We start from the raw sequence: 20,198 nt of genomic DNA, 5'->3' as shown, positions 1-20,198 counted from the left end.
AAGGAAGGTACTACTTGGTACAAGAGATAACATCTGGAATTTCACCCTTACAGTTTAACAGCAGCTCTGTGAATCCTACAGCTGGCTTGTCAGCGTGTGGGAATGGGGACGGGGAATGTGTGACTGTGCATCTGTCTACAGGAGTATTGCCTGGAGGTAGGACAGCTGTATTATCCACGAATGCAGAAATCGTAAGTGAAGCACAGAAGTTATTTTCCAGTGACAAGGCCAAAGAAAGAAATACTCAGGGTAGGACATGGAAATAAGCCATTAGCCAACAAGCTTTCTTAGGCAGACTAGACAGAAGAGAACAAAATAATATTGGCTGCAGCTAAATACTTATTGTTGTCACTATGATTTATTCTGAATGCCCAGAACTGGGATCCAGCTAGAAAAGGCTCTGAATTTACATGGATGTAAATTAATCTGAGAAACCAGCAAGAGCTTAATCAGACAACCTTATTTTTTTTTTTAATTATAGGATGACCACCATTATGACTGAAATCAAATGGATAATAGTCCCCTTTTTCTTCTCAGCAATTTAAAAATAATTAGTATTTGCTAAAATTATTTTAAAATTTACAAGGATATATACTTAAGGTATATAATTATTTACAGGCTTAAATTGCTGTAATTTTTTTCCTCTACACACAGATTTCAGTTGGCTATGCTTCAAATGAGACATGGCAGCAATCTGTGCAATTTAGTACCAAAGATGCTGGAACAATAAGGAAGAACAGAACATGCTCATAAAAGGAAACCAGCATGTTGAGAAAGACAATTATGGAAGAGAGACTGTGCAGAACTCAGAAAGGCTCTTCAGAATCTTGAGGTAATTCTAAAACCTGCATGAAATCTTGATCTGGTGCCAAAAACAAATGGAAAACCAACAAATTTGGATACTGGTGAGGATAGCAGTATGGCAGCACTGTGTTAATTCTTCCATGGTCACCATGCTGTGAGAAAATCAGCGCCTTTGTGAAACTGGAGAAGGTGGGAACCTTACCGAGTGCTGCTGCTGTTCTTGTGCTCTGCGAGACACTCGGTGGACTCGAGGATCTTGATAGTGAAGAAGCAACCCACAACTCCCATAATTAACACACGGGGAGAGAAATAGCGGAGGTGGGTAGGTGAGCCTCTTGGACTGTACTGGAATATCTTTTGTCTGTCAAAAAATAAACAAAACAAGAAGAAATGCATTACTAACAGCATACGACAAACAGTAGAATATCCACATTCCAAATGCCTTGGTGAAAAGGAACAGGAAAGAAAAAAACCTCTCTCAGTGTGTGTCACAATGTTCAGTTTATTCTCTCAAGTCTGTTCATGATTAAAAAAATAAATGAAGAAATTTGATCTTTGCCATGACACGTTTTGACACTTTTTATATTAGAATTTTTCTCCTATATATGGCAAGCACATTTCTGGGTGTCTTCTGTCTTCAAGAGTTTTTCATCTCATGCCATAGCTTTCAATAGCTTGAAGTAAACCTACACAGACAGGTACTCATGCAATGAGAAAAAAATCAACTTCTGGTCCTTTGATAATGAACTGAAGTCTGTGGTATTGAGATTTGGTTGAGTCTTATCTCAGGCTGCGTGTCAGTAGAATCAATAGGAATTCGCCAAGGGACAGAACAAGGAGGAATGACAGATGAGTCAGAACTAAATATTTTGACTTCAGAAAATAAACTAATAAATATGCTGCATGACTGTATGACTGTTCCCATATTTAAAGTCCTTCACAAGCTCTGTTTAATCATATCCCACGGCAGAAAGAGACAAACAAGATGAATCCAAGTGTAAGTTCCCACTACCTATCTGCCTCAAAAATTTCCTGTGGAAAGAGGCAAGGCTCAGCCAAGTGCAAAAGGAAGAGTTGTGCAAGGGCAAATATGGAGGAGCCGATGCACTGGAAATTTCACACCCTACCTGGTCCCTCTCATCTGCTCATAGCCACAGATAACATGTGGAATGGATTTTTGTAAGCAACTGCAGCTGATCACACGAGGGGGATAGTATAAAGCTCGGTACCAAGCCTTTTTATGTGGGCAAGCCTCAAGTAATCCTCCACTAGCCTCTGTTTCCTCTAGAACACACCAGTGAGCCACAGGTAATCCCCAGCTACAGCAGATCTGACCTTCTGGCAGGGGGAGAGAGGAAGAAGGAAGGAGTGCACTTGTTCTCCCAGTGTAAAGAACCTGAACCCTTCAGGCTGTCTTGCCATGTGCAATGCCACTAGCTGTTGTGGCTGGCAAGCAAAGGGAGAGGCTAGGCTCTTAAGAAATGGAGATACTCCTCAGTGAGCCCAAGGGCCAGCATTTCAGTTACATCCAGCAATAAGGAACAGGAAAAGAGAGAGTACCTGCTGCTGTAACTGCCTTTCTTGTGGTTCCTTTCCTTTCAGACAGGTCTTCATCTGTGAAGAAATGAAATATTCACCCTAATAAACCAACTCTCTAAAAGCCACATCCAAAGTTGTTCCTGTCATTGCAATGCAGCAACAACCAAGTTTTACACAAACACCATGCAAGCACATGCACCACCCATAGAGTATGTTCACGTGTGCACTGTGGAAACACTTCTTGCTCAGAGAGCTGGGGAGGGTGGAAGAGCCCATGCAGCACTGTTTGTAGTTCCCTATTTTCACAGCATCCACTGACCAGCTGGGGCCATGCAAGTTATGTATTTATGGTCTCCAGACAAAGCAAAAATACATAGGAAGAATGTGTCTGAGTGTGTTCTACCAAAAATAATAATAATAATTACTTTATCAAACCATCCAGGAGTAGGCTGGAGTGGGAGAAATGTAATTAAAATGTGTTTGCATGCAATACTAACAGCTTTGTCCTAGGTCTTTTTGCATGCCTAGGAGGATTTCTTTTTTTTTTTTTTTTCCACACTTGCATGAAGTGCTTTGAAGCACCTATAAAAGCATTCACTAGCCAGAGGCCCTAATACTAATGCTGGCTCATGCCTGGGCTGAGAACAAGGCAATGTTGCAGTTTCTGTTTCACAACAAAGTTGGGGCAGACAAAAAAATCATCACAGAACATTTTGGTAATCAGCCGTTCTTTTAAGCTATTGCACAATTTTGTTGAGAGAGGAAACCTCAGCATTTCATCATTTTTAAATGGGGTTGAGAAAGCTTAAAGTTTTACATGCCATGACTTCGCCTTGGCTTCCTGAATGTCTGTGAACAGAATACTGACACTACTCCGAAGAGATAAAAAGGATGTTGCAATAACAAATTATTCTAGAGGCTGCTCAGCTAATTTGCATGGAGACATTTATTTTTTTTCCTCAGTGATATTAATATTACTCCGTAATTCCAAGACAGAGGTCAGGACACTTTACAGACATTTCTCATTTCAAAAGCTGCTCAATGTCATGACTCTAATATCAAGTGCCAGAAAAACAATCAGGAGCCCTCTGGATTTGTTTTCGATTTTCCTCTCCATTTTAAGATACGTTTGAGGATTTTTTGCAGTAAACACTCCCCTCATCTGCTTAATTTGGAAGTTGTCTCTAATCATTTCTCATCTTCTTAACTCATTACTTCAGAATGATTTCATCCCAGGTGGTGACCTCACATAAAATTCAATGTCAATTAATAGGAGCCAGAAAGCCTTGGGTTGTGTGGAGAGTGAGAAAATAAAAATAAAATACGCATGTGTTGGCAAGAGCATCTTTCTTTTGACTCATACCTGTGAGTTTAGTTTATTCAGTTGAGTCTGTAATCTCTCATTAGCCTTCTGCAATGCTTCTTTCTCCTCATTAAGTCTTTCTCTGTCAGATCTCTCCTTTCTGAAGTCCTCTTCATATATTTGTACCTGCAATCATTATGACCAAGTCTGTGAATTTCAGCAGAGCCACACAGAAATTTTAATCCACTTTTTTTGTGTGTGTGGTTGCTTTTTAAACACTTGTCAACCAGAGGGTTGCATCCGAAAAGGATCCTTACAATCCTGCAACCAAAATACTTTCCCCCATCTTTTTTTTTAAATTAAAAATAGCAAATGAAGAGTCTCCAGTGGCACATACCAACTGAAACAGTCCACAGCTTCATTGTTCATAGACACATGTAATTACTGGGGAATATCCATTTTAAAGACTATAAATAGGATTGCAATGATTAAAGACATGGATATTTTTAGGGAATAAACAGTAGTTTAAAAAAAAAAAAAAAAATCCCTTTTTTCCGTCAATCTTCTTTTCAATTACAAGCCCTTGCAACTCCCCCTTGTACCTCAGTGAGCATCATGGTGGAGGCAAAAGGTGTCGGCATAGCACAAAAAAACAACTTCCAGCACACAGTCCGACATAACATTATCATTTTATCCAACCTATCAATGAACAGCTATGATTAAATAATGTCCTGCCTTTTCCATAGCCATTAAACACCACTGAACACCACATGACAAGATCAGCCTTGTGCCTGTCTTGTTTTACGCCCTGTGGTTTTACTTTATATGTTGCTCTAACCATCTAACATTGGTGCAGATCAAAGGATTAAGCTGCACAGAAATACTGGTACTATTTAGAGCTGTGACCAGAAGACCTGGACAAGTCAGGACCGTCAAGAAGTTTAGACCTTGCCTGAAACACTGTAGGAAGAAATCTGTAGGAGGATGCCTTGCCCTAGAAGCTTGAAAAGGGATGAGAAAAAATAATTGGCCAGTGTACCTTTTGTCTGTGATATGGGACCTCTGATCCCCCCTCTCAAACAGCTGCCCAAAGAACCTACCCATCTCAGCAAAGAGGCAGAGGGGATCATTGACACACAATTCAGAATGCAAACATGGGGATTTGACCCAGTTCCTAGAAGACAAACTGTCTTTTGATACTGAGGAATACAATATCTTTTCTCTTCTTATGTCATATGGGGTCATAGCTCCGCATCCTGTTTAAAAAACATCCAACCTCCCAGGGCACAGACAGCAAACGTATTCAGAAGCAAAATACAAGTCCATAAGTTAATTGATATCAAGCTGGCTGACTTTAGTTCCTCAGCTAATGGACAGACATCCACCTGGTGTGAACTTAGAGGTTGGTGGTACTTCCACAGACAATACAGAAATACAGGAGAAATACATTGGAGTGGGAATGACCATCAGAGTTTCCAGGAGTCCTTTTGTGTCCTTGCAGTTGGCCACTAAAGCCTGCTAACAGTCTACTTGCAGAGTTTCTTTGCTGCAGTTCAAGCTCTGCCCACAGCACAGACCTAGTTTGCTTTTTGCTGGCAGCAGTATTATGACTTCACAGGAAGACTAAAGAAATGTTAATGCCTCAGGGAACAAAAAAAGTCAACATAGGGCTCCATAAATTATTTTCATGACTTGCCTGTTGCAGCTAATTTTTGCAAGGTTTTTAGGGCCCAGAGGCCCCCCACTAGATATAATCCCTTTCCTGAATAACACGGTGTAAAAACGAACAAAGGCTTTCTGTGTGGCCACGTGGAGTCTCAGCTCCACTGCCTGTGGCTGAAGGAGGCATGAGTGCTGTGATCCCCTGAAACAGATGCAAAGCTGTCAGCTACTGATGTGTAGGTTTCTTGTATCCCTGTCCATCTACACACATCTCAGCGTTTCCTCATTTCTTCTTTCCTGCTTTGCTCTCTGCTCTCTCACTTCCCTCTCAGCTGTAGCGATCTGTTGAAGCTGCAAGAGAGCAAACTTTGTCACGGTTTTGTCAATATTCTCTTGCACAGAGAAAGGGAGGGACACCTCCCAAGGAATGAATGCCTTCAACTCGTCTGTAGTGGCCATCTTGGCTGATGACAGCCAAGATCTGGTGAGACTGTCACATCACTTTTCATCCCAAGGATGCCTTTCCCTGTAAAGCTAAAGCCTCCTGCTCCACTCTGTGCAAAAGGAAGTTTGGATTCACTGTACTGATTTATAGAACCAGAAAAATAAATTCATAAAATGGTTACCCCATGAGAATTCTGAAAAAATTTGGTTTACTCTATTTTATTGTGGAGAATGAAATAACTCATTACTGTACAATCAAGTACAGGATTTTATTTTCCAGCATGTGGCAAGCATTACATTAGAGAGCAAACTCTGGCTCTGCTGTCAAACGTGACAGAAACAAGTATTTTATTTCTACTGAATAAAATTTCCATTCTGATCATATCCATTTGTGTGTCAATAATGTTAACCTTAACACTGTCCAGAATGACTGACCTAAACTGCAGAACTATCTGTAAAGTATCATGCTTTAACCAGATTCTTTCATGTGCAGACAGAGAGTGCACAAAGCACTTGAATAGCTTAAAATGAACATTAAAAAAAATAAATACACTTCCCTATAGTCACAGGACTACAAGTTATGGATGCAAATGTTTTGCCTCATACTTTAAAACACTGCAAGACCAGCACTAATGAATTGTTTTGAGAATCCTGGTCTTGGCAAATTAAGCTTTCAACTTCAACAAAATAAGAAACAGAAGACATAAGTGACCAATCCATCAGTAACTGATGAAGTACATCAGTCTCTCTGGATGAATTCAGCCCATAGCAAGAGGCTGCCAGGACAGCTCCAAGAACCACAAACGCCATTTTGTCGCCTGAAGTCCAAGACAAGGCTTTGCTCCAGATCTTTGCAAGGACTCAGTTTCACTTTATGGACTCTGCTGTGATGACAGCATTTTAGGAAAAACCAGTTTCAATAGCGTAGAGCTCCTACAGCTTCCTTCCAAAAGTACTATATAATGAGTCAACTTGACACTGCTCTTGGGAGTGAAGGCAAAACCACATAGCATGAAATTCTGCCAGGCTTTCTCTTAGCCATTCTTACCTGTTGTCTGAGAACTTCAAGTTGGGTTCTCATGTCACCAAAGCTGTTCTTGTCACCAGTCTCTGAAGGAGTCCTAAGAACAGACGAGTTCTTTTTCAACACATCCAGAAGGGCCTGCAGCATAAAACATGACACTTACTACTGAGACTCACCACATCAGAAAAAGTTATTTCAATCCATTATAATGTTTTCTCTTTAAATAAACAGATTAGAGTGAGTCACAGCATTTTCCTTCACTTACAGTTGCTTCAGTTATACACACAATGTTAACTCACTAACAATAACATGTATGCATGCTTAAGTCCAAACTTTCCAAGTGCCCACACTGCATTCATAAATCTGAGACAGCACAGTTCAGAAGACTGTGTTTTTACTTACAACTACAACCAACAAATAACAGTGAACATCATAGCTGCAATTCTCATCCAGAAATGTCATTTTACCTGTGTAAATCAGAATTTGGGAAAACCAAGGGAGGTGTCTAAATTCATCTGGGTCCAAAAACAAACAACCCAAGACTGTATAAAGAAGCATTCCGCCATATCCTCCTATACGTGTAACTATAGTAAAGCCTGATCAAAACACTCTCTGCAGAAGGAGCCCAGACTTCTTCCAACTAGAACCAAAGGGAAAACTCCCTTTGAAAGGAAGTTATGTAATCTCTGTAATTTGTCACTAGAGGGAGTTATGTATACGCACACTGCACAGAATGTTCTTACATGCTATTTTTCAGTCAAATTCTGCTACTTAGAATGTTTTATTTAGTAGTATTCCACAGCAGTCCCTTGGACTGGAATAGTTTTTAAACTACTCTTACCACTTTTTGTCTATAACCACACACTATGCTCATGTATTTGTTTACTGTAGCACAAATACTGCAGTTTCAGTACTTTTCCACGTCTCTCTCAGGACGTATAGACTCGGCTAATTTCATTCATTTCAGAAGGCTCCATTCTTGCTTATGTTCCCCAGCTCCTCATGGCTGGCCACATACTATTCGTGTCTTAAGAGAAGGGGGAAGATCATTTTGGAAGAGGAAGAAGAAATAGGCAGGGAAAAAAAACCAACAGCATATAACGTAACACAAGGATTAGTAGCATTGCGGACTTCATTTTCAATGAAGTACCAAAAGGAGAACAACAACAACAACAACAAAAAAAGCACTTCCTGCAAAGAATGCAGAAGAGAAAAGGGAGGCCTTTCATTTGATGAGCTAGTGTCAAAAGGATACTGCAGAAGATAAATAGGCATATAATAATGGTAAAGTTTGTGTACCATGTCATACGTGAATAAGATTGAACATAGATATGGGAGGATAAAGATACTAATAGCTCACTGGTTGATCTTCCTTTTGTCTATTCTGGCCTCTGCTAATCTTTCTCAGCATATGACACGTCAGCATTCTGCACAAATAGCAAAACAAATAAAAACAAACTTCACATTGGCATTTAGACTGGAAGTTGTTCACTAGCAGCCACAAGGAATGGAAGATAGAATGTATCGTGAGCTGTATGTTGCACAATAAACTAAATCATAAAAGCTTCTTTCATCATAAAAATAAGGACAAAAGTATTATGCAGTGATGCTCTGAGCAAGACTAAAGATCATATTACCCAAGAAGAAGAATAACAGAGACCAGCTCCATACAAGGAACACGTAAAAATGAGGAGGATCTCACGGCTCACTGAGTTAAATTCAGCTTAACTTCGTGCAGTGTCAAATATTGTTCATTCAGAAATACTGAAAACCACAACCTGAAATTGCAAAATTAGCCACACAGAGTTTTCCTGAAATTTTCTATATCAAAAAGGGAAATGTGTGACCAAAAAATATCTAACTTTATTCTCATAGTTATGAGAAGGATAAATAGTCCATGCATCTAGAAATACCTTAATCAAACCAGAATGCATTTTTAGGCCTGGGAATAAATTCTGAAGAGAGTAGTCATAGAGACAAGAGAAAAGGGATGAAGCAAAGCACAGTTTAACCTGATATCTTTCATTAAAAATAAGTAAATAAATAAAAAATACAAAATAAAATACAAGATACAAATAAAAATACAATATAAAAAACACAAAAATTCACAGATTTTCTTAATGGGGAAATACATTCCAGTCTATGGTTGAAAAACATAACTGAGATGGTAATACAGCAAAATTATCCATTAAGTTAGAGAGAAATTGGTCTAATACTTTTACTGTATGGTGAACAGGAAAGTCAATACTGGGACATGGTATTGCAAACTATTCTGGCATTACAGAATCAGTTTCATAATACAAACATCAAAGCAGGATCAGACCAAACCCTGCATCATGGGCTCTCCAGATGACTGGATCAACATGAAGCCCAAAGTAAACGTACTTGGACACAGTACTAATGTCTTCAATAAAAAGGGAACTAAGCAACTGAAATGACTGAGGTGCAAAATCATACATATGAGCAAGTATAGTTGCGTATTAAGAGATCAAAAGAACTGGGTCAGCTTAACTAAACTGTCCTCTAGTGAAAATATGACTGCCCTGTGTAGCTAAATGTAAAAGTAGGGGTAACGGTAGGAGTGAAGGAGATCTGGTACCATAAGAACAAATGAGTATCAATTGGCCAGAATATACTCCTCCCAATTGAAAGAGATGAAGTGTCTAATGAAAACAGAGACAGAGTTCCAGAACAACCTTCCAAAAGGTGCAGTGGAAGGAGTTTCAAGTACTTTTAATACAGAAGTTTGATTAGAATTTGTAAGAACTTCATGTCACTGAAATTGCAATAGCACAGTTTTATATAAATTCACGACATGAGGTGTGAAGGATGCAGTTACACAGGAAATCAGCATCACTCATGTTAGAAAACACATTGCATGAAATTGATGTTTCATTTAAAAGTACACTTTACTCACTTACATCTTAGTTCCAGTAACATTATAAAGTAAGAAAGCAAAACAAAACATTGAAGTGAGCTGTTTTTACAAAAAAAAAAAAAATGAAAGTACAGTAAGGTTTTGAGCAAGTCTTGCTAAAGCATTTCAGAATGAGTTAGAAATCATGAATTCTGTCAGATTTTAATATGACAGCGTTGCTTTTTTACCCTGACTTTTGCAGGTCCTCTAGCTTATGCTGCACTTAAAGACACACAGCAATGGTTACTGCAGTGCATTTCCTCAGGAAGCGTTTGTGGTTCACCATGAAATATAGAATTGTTAGGAAACACCCACTGCTTCACACGATCTTCTGATCAAACTAAGTTACATTTATTACTTTCCCTCCAGTGGAAAATTTAAATAAAAAACAAAAACCAAAAAACCTTGAGTTATATTATGGCAATTTCTTCAAAAATATATACACACGTACACGAGAATATGCATACACATGTGTATATGTAAGCATACAAGAACAGGAGCATCTGTCTTGTAAAGAGAAGCCATTCTCTAACAAAACATATGTAAAACAAGTTTATAAACTAACTTTTTTAAAGCAGTGTTTCATTAGATGCATATGAAAGCCATTTCCTACTTCTCTTCTGTTCTAACAAGGAGAAACCTAGAAAGAGCTTAAGTGTGGTACAAAGGAGTTTCACAGATGAAGCCAGAGATTTTCTTTCTTTAATCTTTGCAGTGCAAACTTTGCTGCCTGCCAAAGCAGCATGCCCAGGTATTTGCTAAATTCAGTTCATGTTTGTTTCCCCAGCTCCCTGAATCAGCCATTTACAGATTAACAGTGATTAGTTTGCTGCCATGAACAGACTGTCCACCCAGGATTGAGAAGATCATCAGGTAGTGTCAGTGCTTGATAGTAGAGGCCCTAGAATTAAAGGGAGAAGTGATTTGCTGACCAGTGCCTCATTTTTGTTCCTACCTTGTTGAGACGACTTATTTCACACTCATAGTGCTCTTGTTTTCTTATCATTGATGCATTCTTCTGCTTCAGGAGCTTGTTTTCTTCCTTCATTTCATGCAGGGCTTCACTGAGGACCTTTGTTTCTTTCTGGGATGCAAAAACACAGAGAAATGCTGTTGAAATGCAGATGGAATCATTTTTCAAGAACAGTTTTCAGAATATCTGCTGTCTGGCAGATGTGCTGAATTTCTGGTGTCCCAAACATAGCTGTGAAGGAAAGCAACAGGAAGACGGGTGGTTAGTAAAACCCAAATATGATAAAGTCTGTTGAAACCATTTTGACCACTCACCATATGATGAGATAGAGGCAAAATAGCAGACTAAATTCTCTACAATCTGCTGTTGCACAAAGGCATGAAAAAGCTGGCAGGCCAAGGCAAACAGTTGCATACAAATGACCATCCCAATCCTGCTTCAGGCTCATCTACCCATACCAGGGATAGAGGCCTATGGAGTCCCAGTCATTCTCAGTATTATGTAACATTGAAGATAAAACCACTTCTCAGTGTTAAATAGTCTGAGGGCTTGAGAAATTAAGGCAAGCCTAACCCTGCTCAAAAATTACCATGCTACCAACGAAAGCTTATAGAAAGTCACTTTTTTAACCCAACACAGTTGTTGGTGCCTTGAACTTGACCCTTCTTGGTATGTCTGTCCACACTGTTTCCTTCAAGTAAGCTACCATGAAGATGTTCCTATTTGCAACAAGGCCTACAGTAGCCTTTCAAGATAGTATCATAGGAATTATTAGGACAGATTTGCCAAATTAAGTTTGATTGCCCTTTTCCTATTGCTTTCAATAATTTTCAGTTTACAGTGAAGGGAGCTAAGATTCAGATCACAGCCTGAAGTAGCTGGTGACATTTAAGATTTCCTCCTTTCTCTCCAAGGGAAAAGCTTCCTTGCTAGCCTGCTTTTATCGCATTGTCTGCTGGTTACATGCATTGAACAGAACTGTCTGTTCTACTAAAAACAAATATTTCAAATATACCTCTGCAGTTGCCTTATGTAATAAAGAAATGAAATCCAACAATCACACACGTGATATTATATGAATGCTCTGTGCAACAGGCATACCTCTGTGCAGCTACGAGGCATTCATGTTTGAGCTCATGAGATATGAATCGCAGTGTACATATCAAGTCATTGAGAAACACCCTTGAGAAACAGCCACTTATGCACGAGGTAGCTTTATTTTTCTTTGTTCCGCATAGGAACTCGGGAGCTTGCTCAAGTTGGTATGCTTGAAGATATTAAAATAAAAAACAATAGCAAAAATTAAATTTCTGATAGGCTTTTATTATATTCTATGCTTCACCATTACCACCCTCTTTCCTTAGCTCCTGGCACACATTCTTCTCCAGGATTGATAGCTTAGAGAACATGGCTATTTGCAAGTAAAGATTTCCAGTTTGTTGAGGTTTTTGAACCATTCACATTCTTCTTATTCAACTCTGAATTTTAGGCGTTCTGGCACCTAGATTTTACCATAAGTCTTTGGTCGCTGCCTATGGCCATATAGTCAAGCCCAAAAGGAGCCAAAAAATGTGCATTTCCAAAAGAATCAGTTTTCCTCTGTGGGCCACAGAGGTCATGGGAACAGATAGCTAAGTTCACAACATTGTCTTTTTGAGACATACTTTCAGATTCATCAAAAAAGGAAACAGCCCTCTAAAACAGCAGTAGTGGATAATCTACCCCGGGACTATTAGCTGCTGCTGGCTTTCCTAAATGGGTCAGGAAAGCATGCAGAGAATGGCTTCTCTGCTGCTACTCTACTATGGCTGTGGGATTAGATAAGCAATTAGAGAGCAAACACCACTCTTCCCTGGCAATAGCTTTCTGCAGCTTCTCCCAGCTCTGTGGCTATGGGATGGGATGTGGAACCTTTGAAAAAGAAACTACTGCTAACTTCTAAGAAATTTTACATGTATATATATATTATTTATATATATATGTATGTATGCATGCATGCATTTAACAAAATATAAATGCTGTTATGAAGAATGTTAGATGCTTTAGAAAAAAATATATAGCCCTACAAATCTAACCTTGGTAAATTTATCAGCCTGGGTCCCTTCAGACTGCTGAACAATAAAGACAAATCTTGTTCATGTGCTTTCAAGCTGAATAACTTTAAGCATTTCTTTGGATCATCCCCTGGAATTCCTTTTACTTCATCTAACCCCATGGGCAGCCTGGGTTGATGTGGGTATTAAAAATCATGTCGCTCATTCAAAATCCACTGCTTTTATCAGCTACATCTGCAAGGGTACAGATCTTCTGCACCCCTGCAGCTCGTCCAGCAGGTAAAGAAATTCAAAGGGAAGAGAAGCACTTTCTGGTTGACTGTACAATTTGTAAAGAAACTGCTGAACTGAGACTGGCACATGTAAGAGGTTTCTGGAGTACAGAGTTATTCTGTTCATTATTTGCGTATGTAGTTAGAAAAATAAAAATATAAATGGAGAGCACACCCTTTTAAAAAGCTAGGTATTTTTCACAGCTATCACATTGTAAAGGGTGGGCAATAAAAACTGTAGTAATACAAGGAAGAAGATGAACTGTCTCACCTTGTCTGCACACTGAGGGTAAACACAGGCAGTGATTCAGCACATTCATAATGGCACAGTTTGCTTTAAAGCCTGGAAATGGTTTGTGGATTTACTTTAGAGGGAACGCTTCAGGGATCTGACTGCCAGTGTGCATCTTTATGCCACTGCCTAAGGACTCCTGAGAGAGGTGCCTGACTATTCTCAGGGTAAGGTGAACGCTTCTCTAGAACAGAGAGCTACAACCGATCAGCCCCATTGCTTTCAGCACTTAATACCTTAATCTTTAAGGGGACCTAAGACAGCTAGTTGTAAACTGTTGACGCTAGCCCACATGTAAAAATATGTATCAAAAAGTGGGGTATGGAGTTCAGTTCATTACTGCCAAGCATTTTAAATAAATCTGCAGCTTTTCCACTGAAAGTCTCTGTAGTACTTTCTTTCACTGAGCACTCAAAGAAATTTACCCTGAAATTAACACTTAGGCAGAACACCTCTGCACTGCGCACATCAATCTGTCCTTTATTCCCACACACAGACTACTGCTGTGCAGTCTGACAATCTTTATGCAAATGACTGTCTCACCACGTAGTTCTCCGATCAGACACTGCCTTGAGTCCGGTACTGAAGAGCCCAACACCACAACTCCATCTACTGGTTGTACAACAACCCACGCCATGCACCTCGCTAGAAGAGAGAAAAGGCAGGACAGCATTCAGCGCTGGGTAAGAGAATGCACCCTCCTACCATTTCCTGTGATGGTGTGTCTCTGTCCAGGATCTGCAACCTCTCCTTCTCTGGAGGATGTCGATGTCTTTCTTCCTCCAGCTCACTGACTCTCTTCTCTGACACGTGCAGTTTTGCTTTCACTTCTGCCAGCTGAAAGGCAAGTAACATACCATGGTGGGCTGCCTGTCCATCCTAAGGGGCTCAGCACACCAAAGGCGCCATGGCACCCCTTCAGCTCTCAGTAGACTGGTGTAAAGGAGTGGGTCTGTTTGGCTGTAAAGTTCCCAATTGCTTATTTCTCCCCCCACCTCCCTGAATCCAAGCTTTGCTGCTCTGTTTGAAGTCTTAATAACTCTGGGCAATTGCTTTCATGGTGCTCAATCAGCTGACTCTTGCACTGATTTTGCTGCCAAAGCACAGCTACTAAGGGGTTGTTCCTCTGTATGAATTCATTTTAATGTTCTTTTCTCTTTTCTCTTTGCAACATGGACCAGGTCTGCTCTAGTACACATCCAAAGCAATGTAGACAGAGGCACAAAAATGTGTTATATTAAATGAGGAAGAGTCATTTGAATTCTCCTCCTTTGGAGGGAGAGGGGGAAGAAAAATCAAGGAAGAAATTATCTGGATCTCAGTAAAACTTACTGGAACATATTAGAGAGAAAATTTTCCTGATAAGTTCATGAGGTCACTCATCCAACTTCCTTCCCATAGAAGGAAATAAGAGATGAGAAGTGTCAGCTTACAAAGAGATTTGGTTTTTGGAGTATCGAAAGAAATTGCTAGCACTCCATTAATAAACCAGAGTGGTAAGTACCATGAAAGGTGGGACAAGAACCAAAAGACACATAGTGATGTGGATCAGTGGCTGGATGCATCAGACACCACAAGTTACTTTTCAGTCATCTGTGCTCTGAAGTGTGCCCTTTTGGAGGATATGATGTTCTCTGCTGTCATGTCCAGCCCGGTTCCCTACTTAGAGAGATGGGCTACTTCTGTACTCTCTTGTTATTTTATCCCACTGAAGATTGTGCATGCATTATCTTTACTTGTATGTGATGAAGTATTTTTACCTATGTAAGCTAAAGACAAAGTAGATATTATGCTTCCTGCCCCCATCCATTCAAAAGATACTCACTACAGATATGCCAGATAGTTTTTAAGCTGAATTAACTAACTAGCAGCAGGTGACATTCATATTCCAATAGAAGTAATCAGCATCGTTACCTGTTTTTCATAAAGCTGTTTCATGGTTCTAAATTGATGATCCCATTGCTTGTTCACCTCCAGAAGCTGTAATGATCAGGAAGTCACCGTAAATAAGTCTTATTTCAACACTGTCAATACATAAAAAAAGACTGGCATTCTGGTACTCAAACTGTGTGTTCACAGTCTCCTTGTTATCTGGCCAGTTCATATCAAAGAAAGCAAATGGAAAGTTTTGCAAGCTTTATGGCCCATCTGTCAGTTATTTGCTATTTCAGTTACAGAACATGAATGTTCAGGAACATTCATGTTCCTGAATAAATTACAATAAATACAATAAATTACAGGTGAATCACTAGCAAGACTGAACAAACCCCCAAGATGCAGTTCCTACATGACCAAGGACTTTTTGTTAGTCTGCTTTAAGTTACATAAATGTATTTGCAATTAGAAGGTCACTGGCTTCAAGAAGTGAACAGAACATGTCTATTAATTGCAATTACTACTGAGTGCAGAGCTTTCTTGCCTTTCTCAGTACCACTAAACTGAAAAATAGCAGGCATGCAAGACAGGGAAGCCTAGCAAACAGCTTTAATGCAAGTATTACAACTGAAATCAGCATGTGTGCATTTTTATTGAAGAAAGCCAAATAGGTCTCAGAAATTTTGATTTTTAGGATACAGGATCGCACTTTGGGATGCTCAGCTAGAAAACAGCTCCCAGTTTGCTGCTACCTGTGAATAAGACTCCATTTGCTAGTACTCATAGTGATTCTTAGGCCTTCACCAAATTAAGAAAATCTGCCCTTTATGACATAAAAATCTTTGCTCTTCTGGATTCATATTTATGTTATAATAGATGATAATTTGATTTTGGAGGCGGTACTCAAAGTATTATACTATAAAGATTATAACTGTAAAGGTAAAGGATAGGTAAATTCAAGATTACCTCTTGTCTCTGTCTTTCCAGTGAGAGGATATGTCGTTCCTGAGAGTTGGCTAATAGAGTCTTCTGTTTGTTTGGTAATCCTTGCTTTGACTGGAGGGAAAAAAGTGCTTAAAATGAATGTTTTCAGCATCCTCTCTTCAAGTCAATATTATCAAATAAAACTCATATCCACCCTGCTACGTGCATGTAAAGAATTTGAAACAGCAACATTTTCTTTCGCTGTATTTGATTTCGGTACCTCAACACTCTCTGGCAGTGGATTCTAAAGTATGCATCTGCTTTAACCCTGCTTGGCCTGTGGTTTACAGCTATTTTGCAAATGGATCCCAAAATAAACAGAATTATGACTATTCACACCATCTCAGATGCAGAACACAAAAAAGGCTTTTAATCATCTTACAGATGGTACTACAAACAAACAGTGCGAGCCAGAGAAGTTGAGCATAAGTTAAAAGTGGGTGCAAGTGATTCCTTCATTTACAAGAACTAGAATATTAAGTAATGTTGCACCCGGTAAGTGTTTGCAGGCCTGGAGCAATAATCTTTAAAACAATGGTTCAAAACAGGCAACACAGAAAATGAATTGGCTATTTGAAGAAATTAGGCAACTCAGTCCAATCTGCGGTTCTTCCATAAATCTCGTACCCATGCAGGACAACAGCAGCTATGTCCTCATTTCTGTAATGGCAATGCCCAATTTAATTTTCAAGAAGCTTCCATGGGTTTTTACAAAGGTATACATGTGATATATATGTATAAGACAATTGGCCTGGGAAAAATGTTCATGTTCATATAAATATACTACATCAGATCAGGGATATTTATCTCTCCCTAGTCTGAATTCTAATCAATAAATGAGCAAAATGTAGAATAAAAGTAGAGCACTTCTGAGATATTATGGCTCCTGAAGTAAATTTATTTTCTTCATTTAGAGAATTTAATGCTAATGCCAATGAAGAAAATTATAGAATATCTCTGTAGATTTTTTTCATAGTACAAATCCTGACCATGTATTTACCCCATGGCCAGTCCTGCTGAATTCTAACATTGGAGCACTTGACTTCAAGAAAACGATTTCTCCCTCTTCCTGTAGAAACTCACCAACATGTTTAAATTAAAGCATCTAAAACAATTACATGTCCATCAATTGAGTTATTCATGCGTTGAATTGTTTTCAATTGTTTTTCAATTCAAACAGCACTTCAGAAGGAGCCAAAACATTCACTTACTTCTGGCAGGTCTGCTGGAGCTTCCATCTCACTCATGTCTGCCCATGTGCTTCCAAGACGGCCTTGAGCATTCGTCTCACAGTGGATCTTTGAAATAAGGGCAATGAAAGATGATGGAAAATGCACAGAAATGCACAGAAACACGAGTGCTGCCTGTGGAAGCAGTGGGGACTGAGCACTAGGTGGTGGAATTTTGATTTTAAGCTTTTCCTCCTTCCTATCTGGGACTTCCCAGAATGGTTCAAGCACACTGCCTATGACTAATGCACCAGGCAAGGCAGCACTGAATGCTCTGTACGTAAATTGCAATTGACCGGACAGTTTGCCCCCGAGAGGAAGTTACATGTGTAAGGGAAAGAAGGGCACATTTTTCTCAGCAAGTAAGACAGCAGGGTTTTCTATCCCTGCTTCCAGGTGTAACAAAGCACTTACGTAAGTACGGTAAATATTAAGTGACAGTAAGACAGCGTGAACTATCACGATAGCTAAAATTAGTGAATCATGCTTAGAAAGGCTGTGATGTTAACAGCTATAAGGAAGAGGACATCCATACAAATACCAGGATGTCAGGGGGAGCATCTTAACTGGAAAACTGATTTACTTTCCTTGAAGAAGGGTGGCACAAAGATGAAGAAGGGCAGCAGATTTTGTTCTCATCAGAAGGACTTGTAGTTTTAGTCAGTAACTCTAAGCATGGTTCTAGAATCAAGGTACTCAAGTCTTAATAGTTTGAACTTATGTCTTAGTTTCCCATTTGGGAAAAGCAGCTGATATTACGAAGTTAAACTCACAGAAAAGATCAACAATGAAAAAAGTTTCCACAGACTTCACATGCAAAGTGAAGAGAAAATATAAAAGCACAAAGCATCACTGTCTCTAGTCTTGGAATTCTGACTGGTTATGAATTCAAGAAGGAAAGATGAAAGAAAAATAGTTTTCCTTATTGTGGATAGATCCCCAGACCTGAAGTCTCTTTTCAGTGAGGACAGAAGTCATTCCATTGCTTGAAAAGCAAATAAACAAAGACTGGCCTGTGAAATGTGACACAGAATAATATAATTCTTCAGGAGATCTTTGAATTTGGAAAACAGCATTAATCAAATTCAGGTAATCCTGTGAATTGGTAGAATTTGCTAGCCACATTCCAGCTTTCTGGTTCATAATGTGTGAATAGGCAAATTCTGTTTTCCAAAATACAAAACCCAATCTGGGAGAGAACTACTGTTTGAAAACATTTGCACATGAAATATATCCTCCCAACTCTGACGTAGTTCTCAAGTCTTCTCTTTTGTGGAGCGGCTGCAAAACTTGTGGGTTATAAAAGAAAGAAGTTAAAAGACACATTTTATTTTAGTAAAGATACTTTAGATTATACATGGAAGCAATTCTACCCATCAAAAAACAAAAGCATTTCATCTGTACATTTGGCAAAACCAGCTTTTGAGTACATATCCCTTCCACGTACAGCACTGGTTTAAAAAAAGGAAAAACTAGGTATGATGAATAACACTGCAGCAATTTCCACAACTGTGGTTCTTGAAATTTCTCCTATAATCCGTATAATGTAATTGATATATGCCAGTAATTTTCAGGCTGCCAAACAAAGTAAATCTCTCCACCATCTAAGCAAAATTTAGTCCAAAGCCAAATTAAGGGAAACAAGAAAGTTATCCTCTGGAAACAGGTTTGTGATAAGGCCAGCTTCTAAAATGAATAAATACACCGCACTACATGAGTAAAGTAGTAATAGTAAAACTGTAAAATGCCCACAGTGAGGTAGGAAGAGGAAGGAAGCATCACACATTTTTAGAACAAGACCCAGTATTGCAATAGCACTGTCAGACATTTATGTCATATCAAAGCTTAGGATTTCGAAGCAAAAGCCTAGGTAATAGCCCTATCATACATGAGGGGAAAGAGACCAACAGCCCTAAAGATAAGGCAGATGGTGGTGTCAGATTGGCGAGTGAATAATATCTCCCTTTCACCCACAGTCTGGGGCTGTCCCAGTCACTTCTGCAGCATCCATTAATTGGGTATCTGTATAATTTTGTGTTCTCACACCCAAGACAGAGGAAAACAATTTTCCAGATTGAAATTGCTGCACATGAATAGTCAAAAGTTAGCTGCTGACTGAGAGAGTAATGTCACTCAACACAAATGACATGAACAGCCACTACCTCTCATCTCCTCATCATGTCCCAGTACCTTCTGGTGTGCCTGCCACAGCCAAACATTATAAACTCATGGAAAAACAACCTGCAAAGTGCCAGGTGAGGTGCTAAGCATTTCCTGCCATGGGGACAGAAGAGCAAACTGAGGGCATAGACCTGCTTGTGAATCACAGCTCCCTCTTGAAAAATGCTGGGGCTCAAATCATTCCAAAGAGAGGGTGAGGCTAAGACCCTGGAGTTCACACGGTTGTTGTTACCACTGATTAATTCAAAACAGTTATGTGGAAAGCTGGGTGGACATTAGGGCCCTAAATCCTTAATTGTTAATACCACAGTGATCTCATTAATGACCACTGAAAGTGATTGGTTATCTCTTAGACTGGAGGATTCAAAGCTTTTCAGAGTCTGCTGTGTTATATTATAGTGCAGGGCTGTGACCTCATGGAGGCTATGGGAAAGCTCATATAATTTTCACTCTTTTAAAGTCGTCTTCTGCCTCAACTAATGAAAATCTGTCCAAAGTTAATATTTTTTTAGTATTATTTTGTGAAAAATGCAGATTTCAGTGGAACAAGAAACATCTTGATGCAAGCAGAAATCTATAGATTTTGCAGCCTGTGCATACATATTAAAAATGTTTCCAATTGTACTTGTACCATCTTACTCTTAG

At 39.2% G+C, this 20,198-nt stretch overlaps 1 protein-coding gene across 7 annotated transcripts in view; it reads right to left on the bottom strand.

The window, feature by feature from the left end:
- The window catches only part of TNIP3 (TNFAIP3 interacting protein 3), a 66,083-nt gene that overhangs the window by 10,354 nt on the left and 35,531 nt on the right, over nucleotides 1-20,198 (bottom strand). For all 7 annotated transcript variants that reach the window (XM_042871610.1, XM_042871615.1, XM_042871609.1 and 4 more), the window contains 9 exons: nucleotides 17,355-17,441; nucleotides 16,126-16,215; nucleotides 15,199-15,264; nucleotides 13,990-14,121; nucleotides 10,649-10,777; nucleotides 6,801-6,914; nucleotides 3,707-3,832; nucleotides 2,365-2,418; nucleotides 1,007-1,165 (listed from right to left, as the gene is read on the bottom strand). In XM_042871610.1, coding sequence (XP_042727544.1) covers nucleotides 1,007-1,165; nucleotides 2,365-2,418; nucleotides 3,707-3,832; nucleotides 6,801-6,914; nucleotides 10,649-10,777; nucleotides 13,990-14,121; nucleotides 15,199-15,264; nucleotides 16,126-16,215; nucleotides 17,355-17,441 — 957 coding nt within the window. The remainder of the gene's footprint in view (nucleotides 1-1,006; nucleotides 1,166-2,364; nucleotides 2,419-3,706; nucleotides 3,833-6,800; nucleotides 6,915-10,648; nucleotides 10,778-13,989; nucleotides 14,122-15,198; nucleotides 15,265-16,125; nucleotides 16,216-17,354; nucleotides 17,442-20,198) is intronic.

Source organism: Lagopus leucura, unplaced genomic scaffold (genome assembly GCF_019238085.1).
Source record: "Lagopus leucura isolate 7727_CA_CO unplaced genomic scaffold, USGS_WTPT01 Super-Scaffold_100004, whole genome shotgun sequence".
In the NCBI taxonomy this organism is placed as follows: domain Eukaryota; kingdom Metazoa; phylum Chordata; class Aves; order Galliformes; family Phasianidae; genus Lagopus; species Lagopus leucura.
The sequence above is the reverse complement of the archived record's forward strand: the minus strand, read 5'-3'. Positions and strand labels throughout refer to the sequence as shown.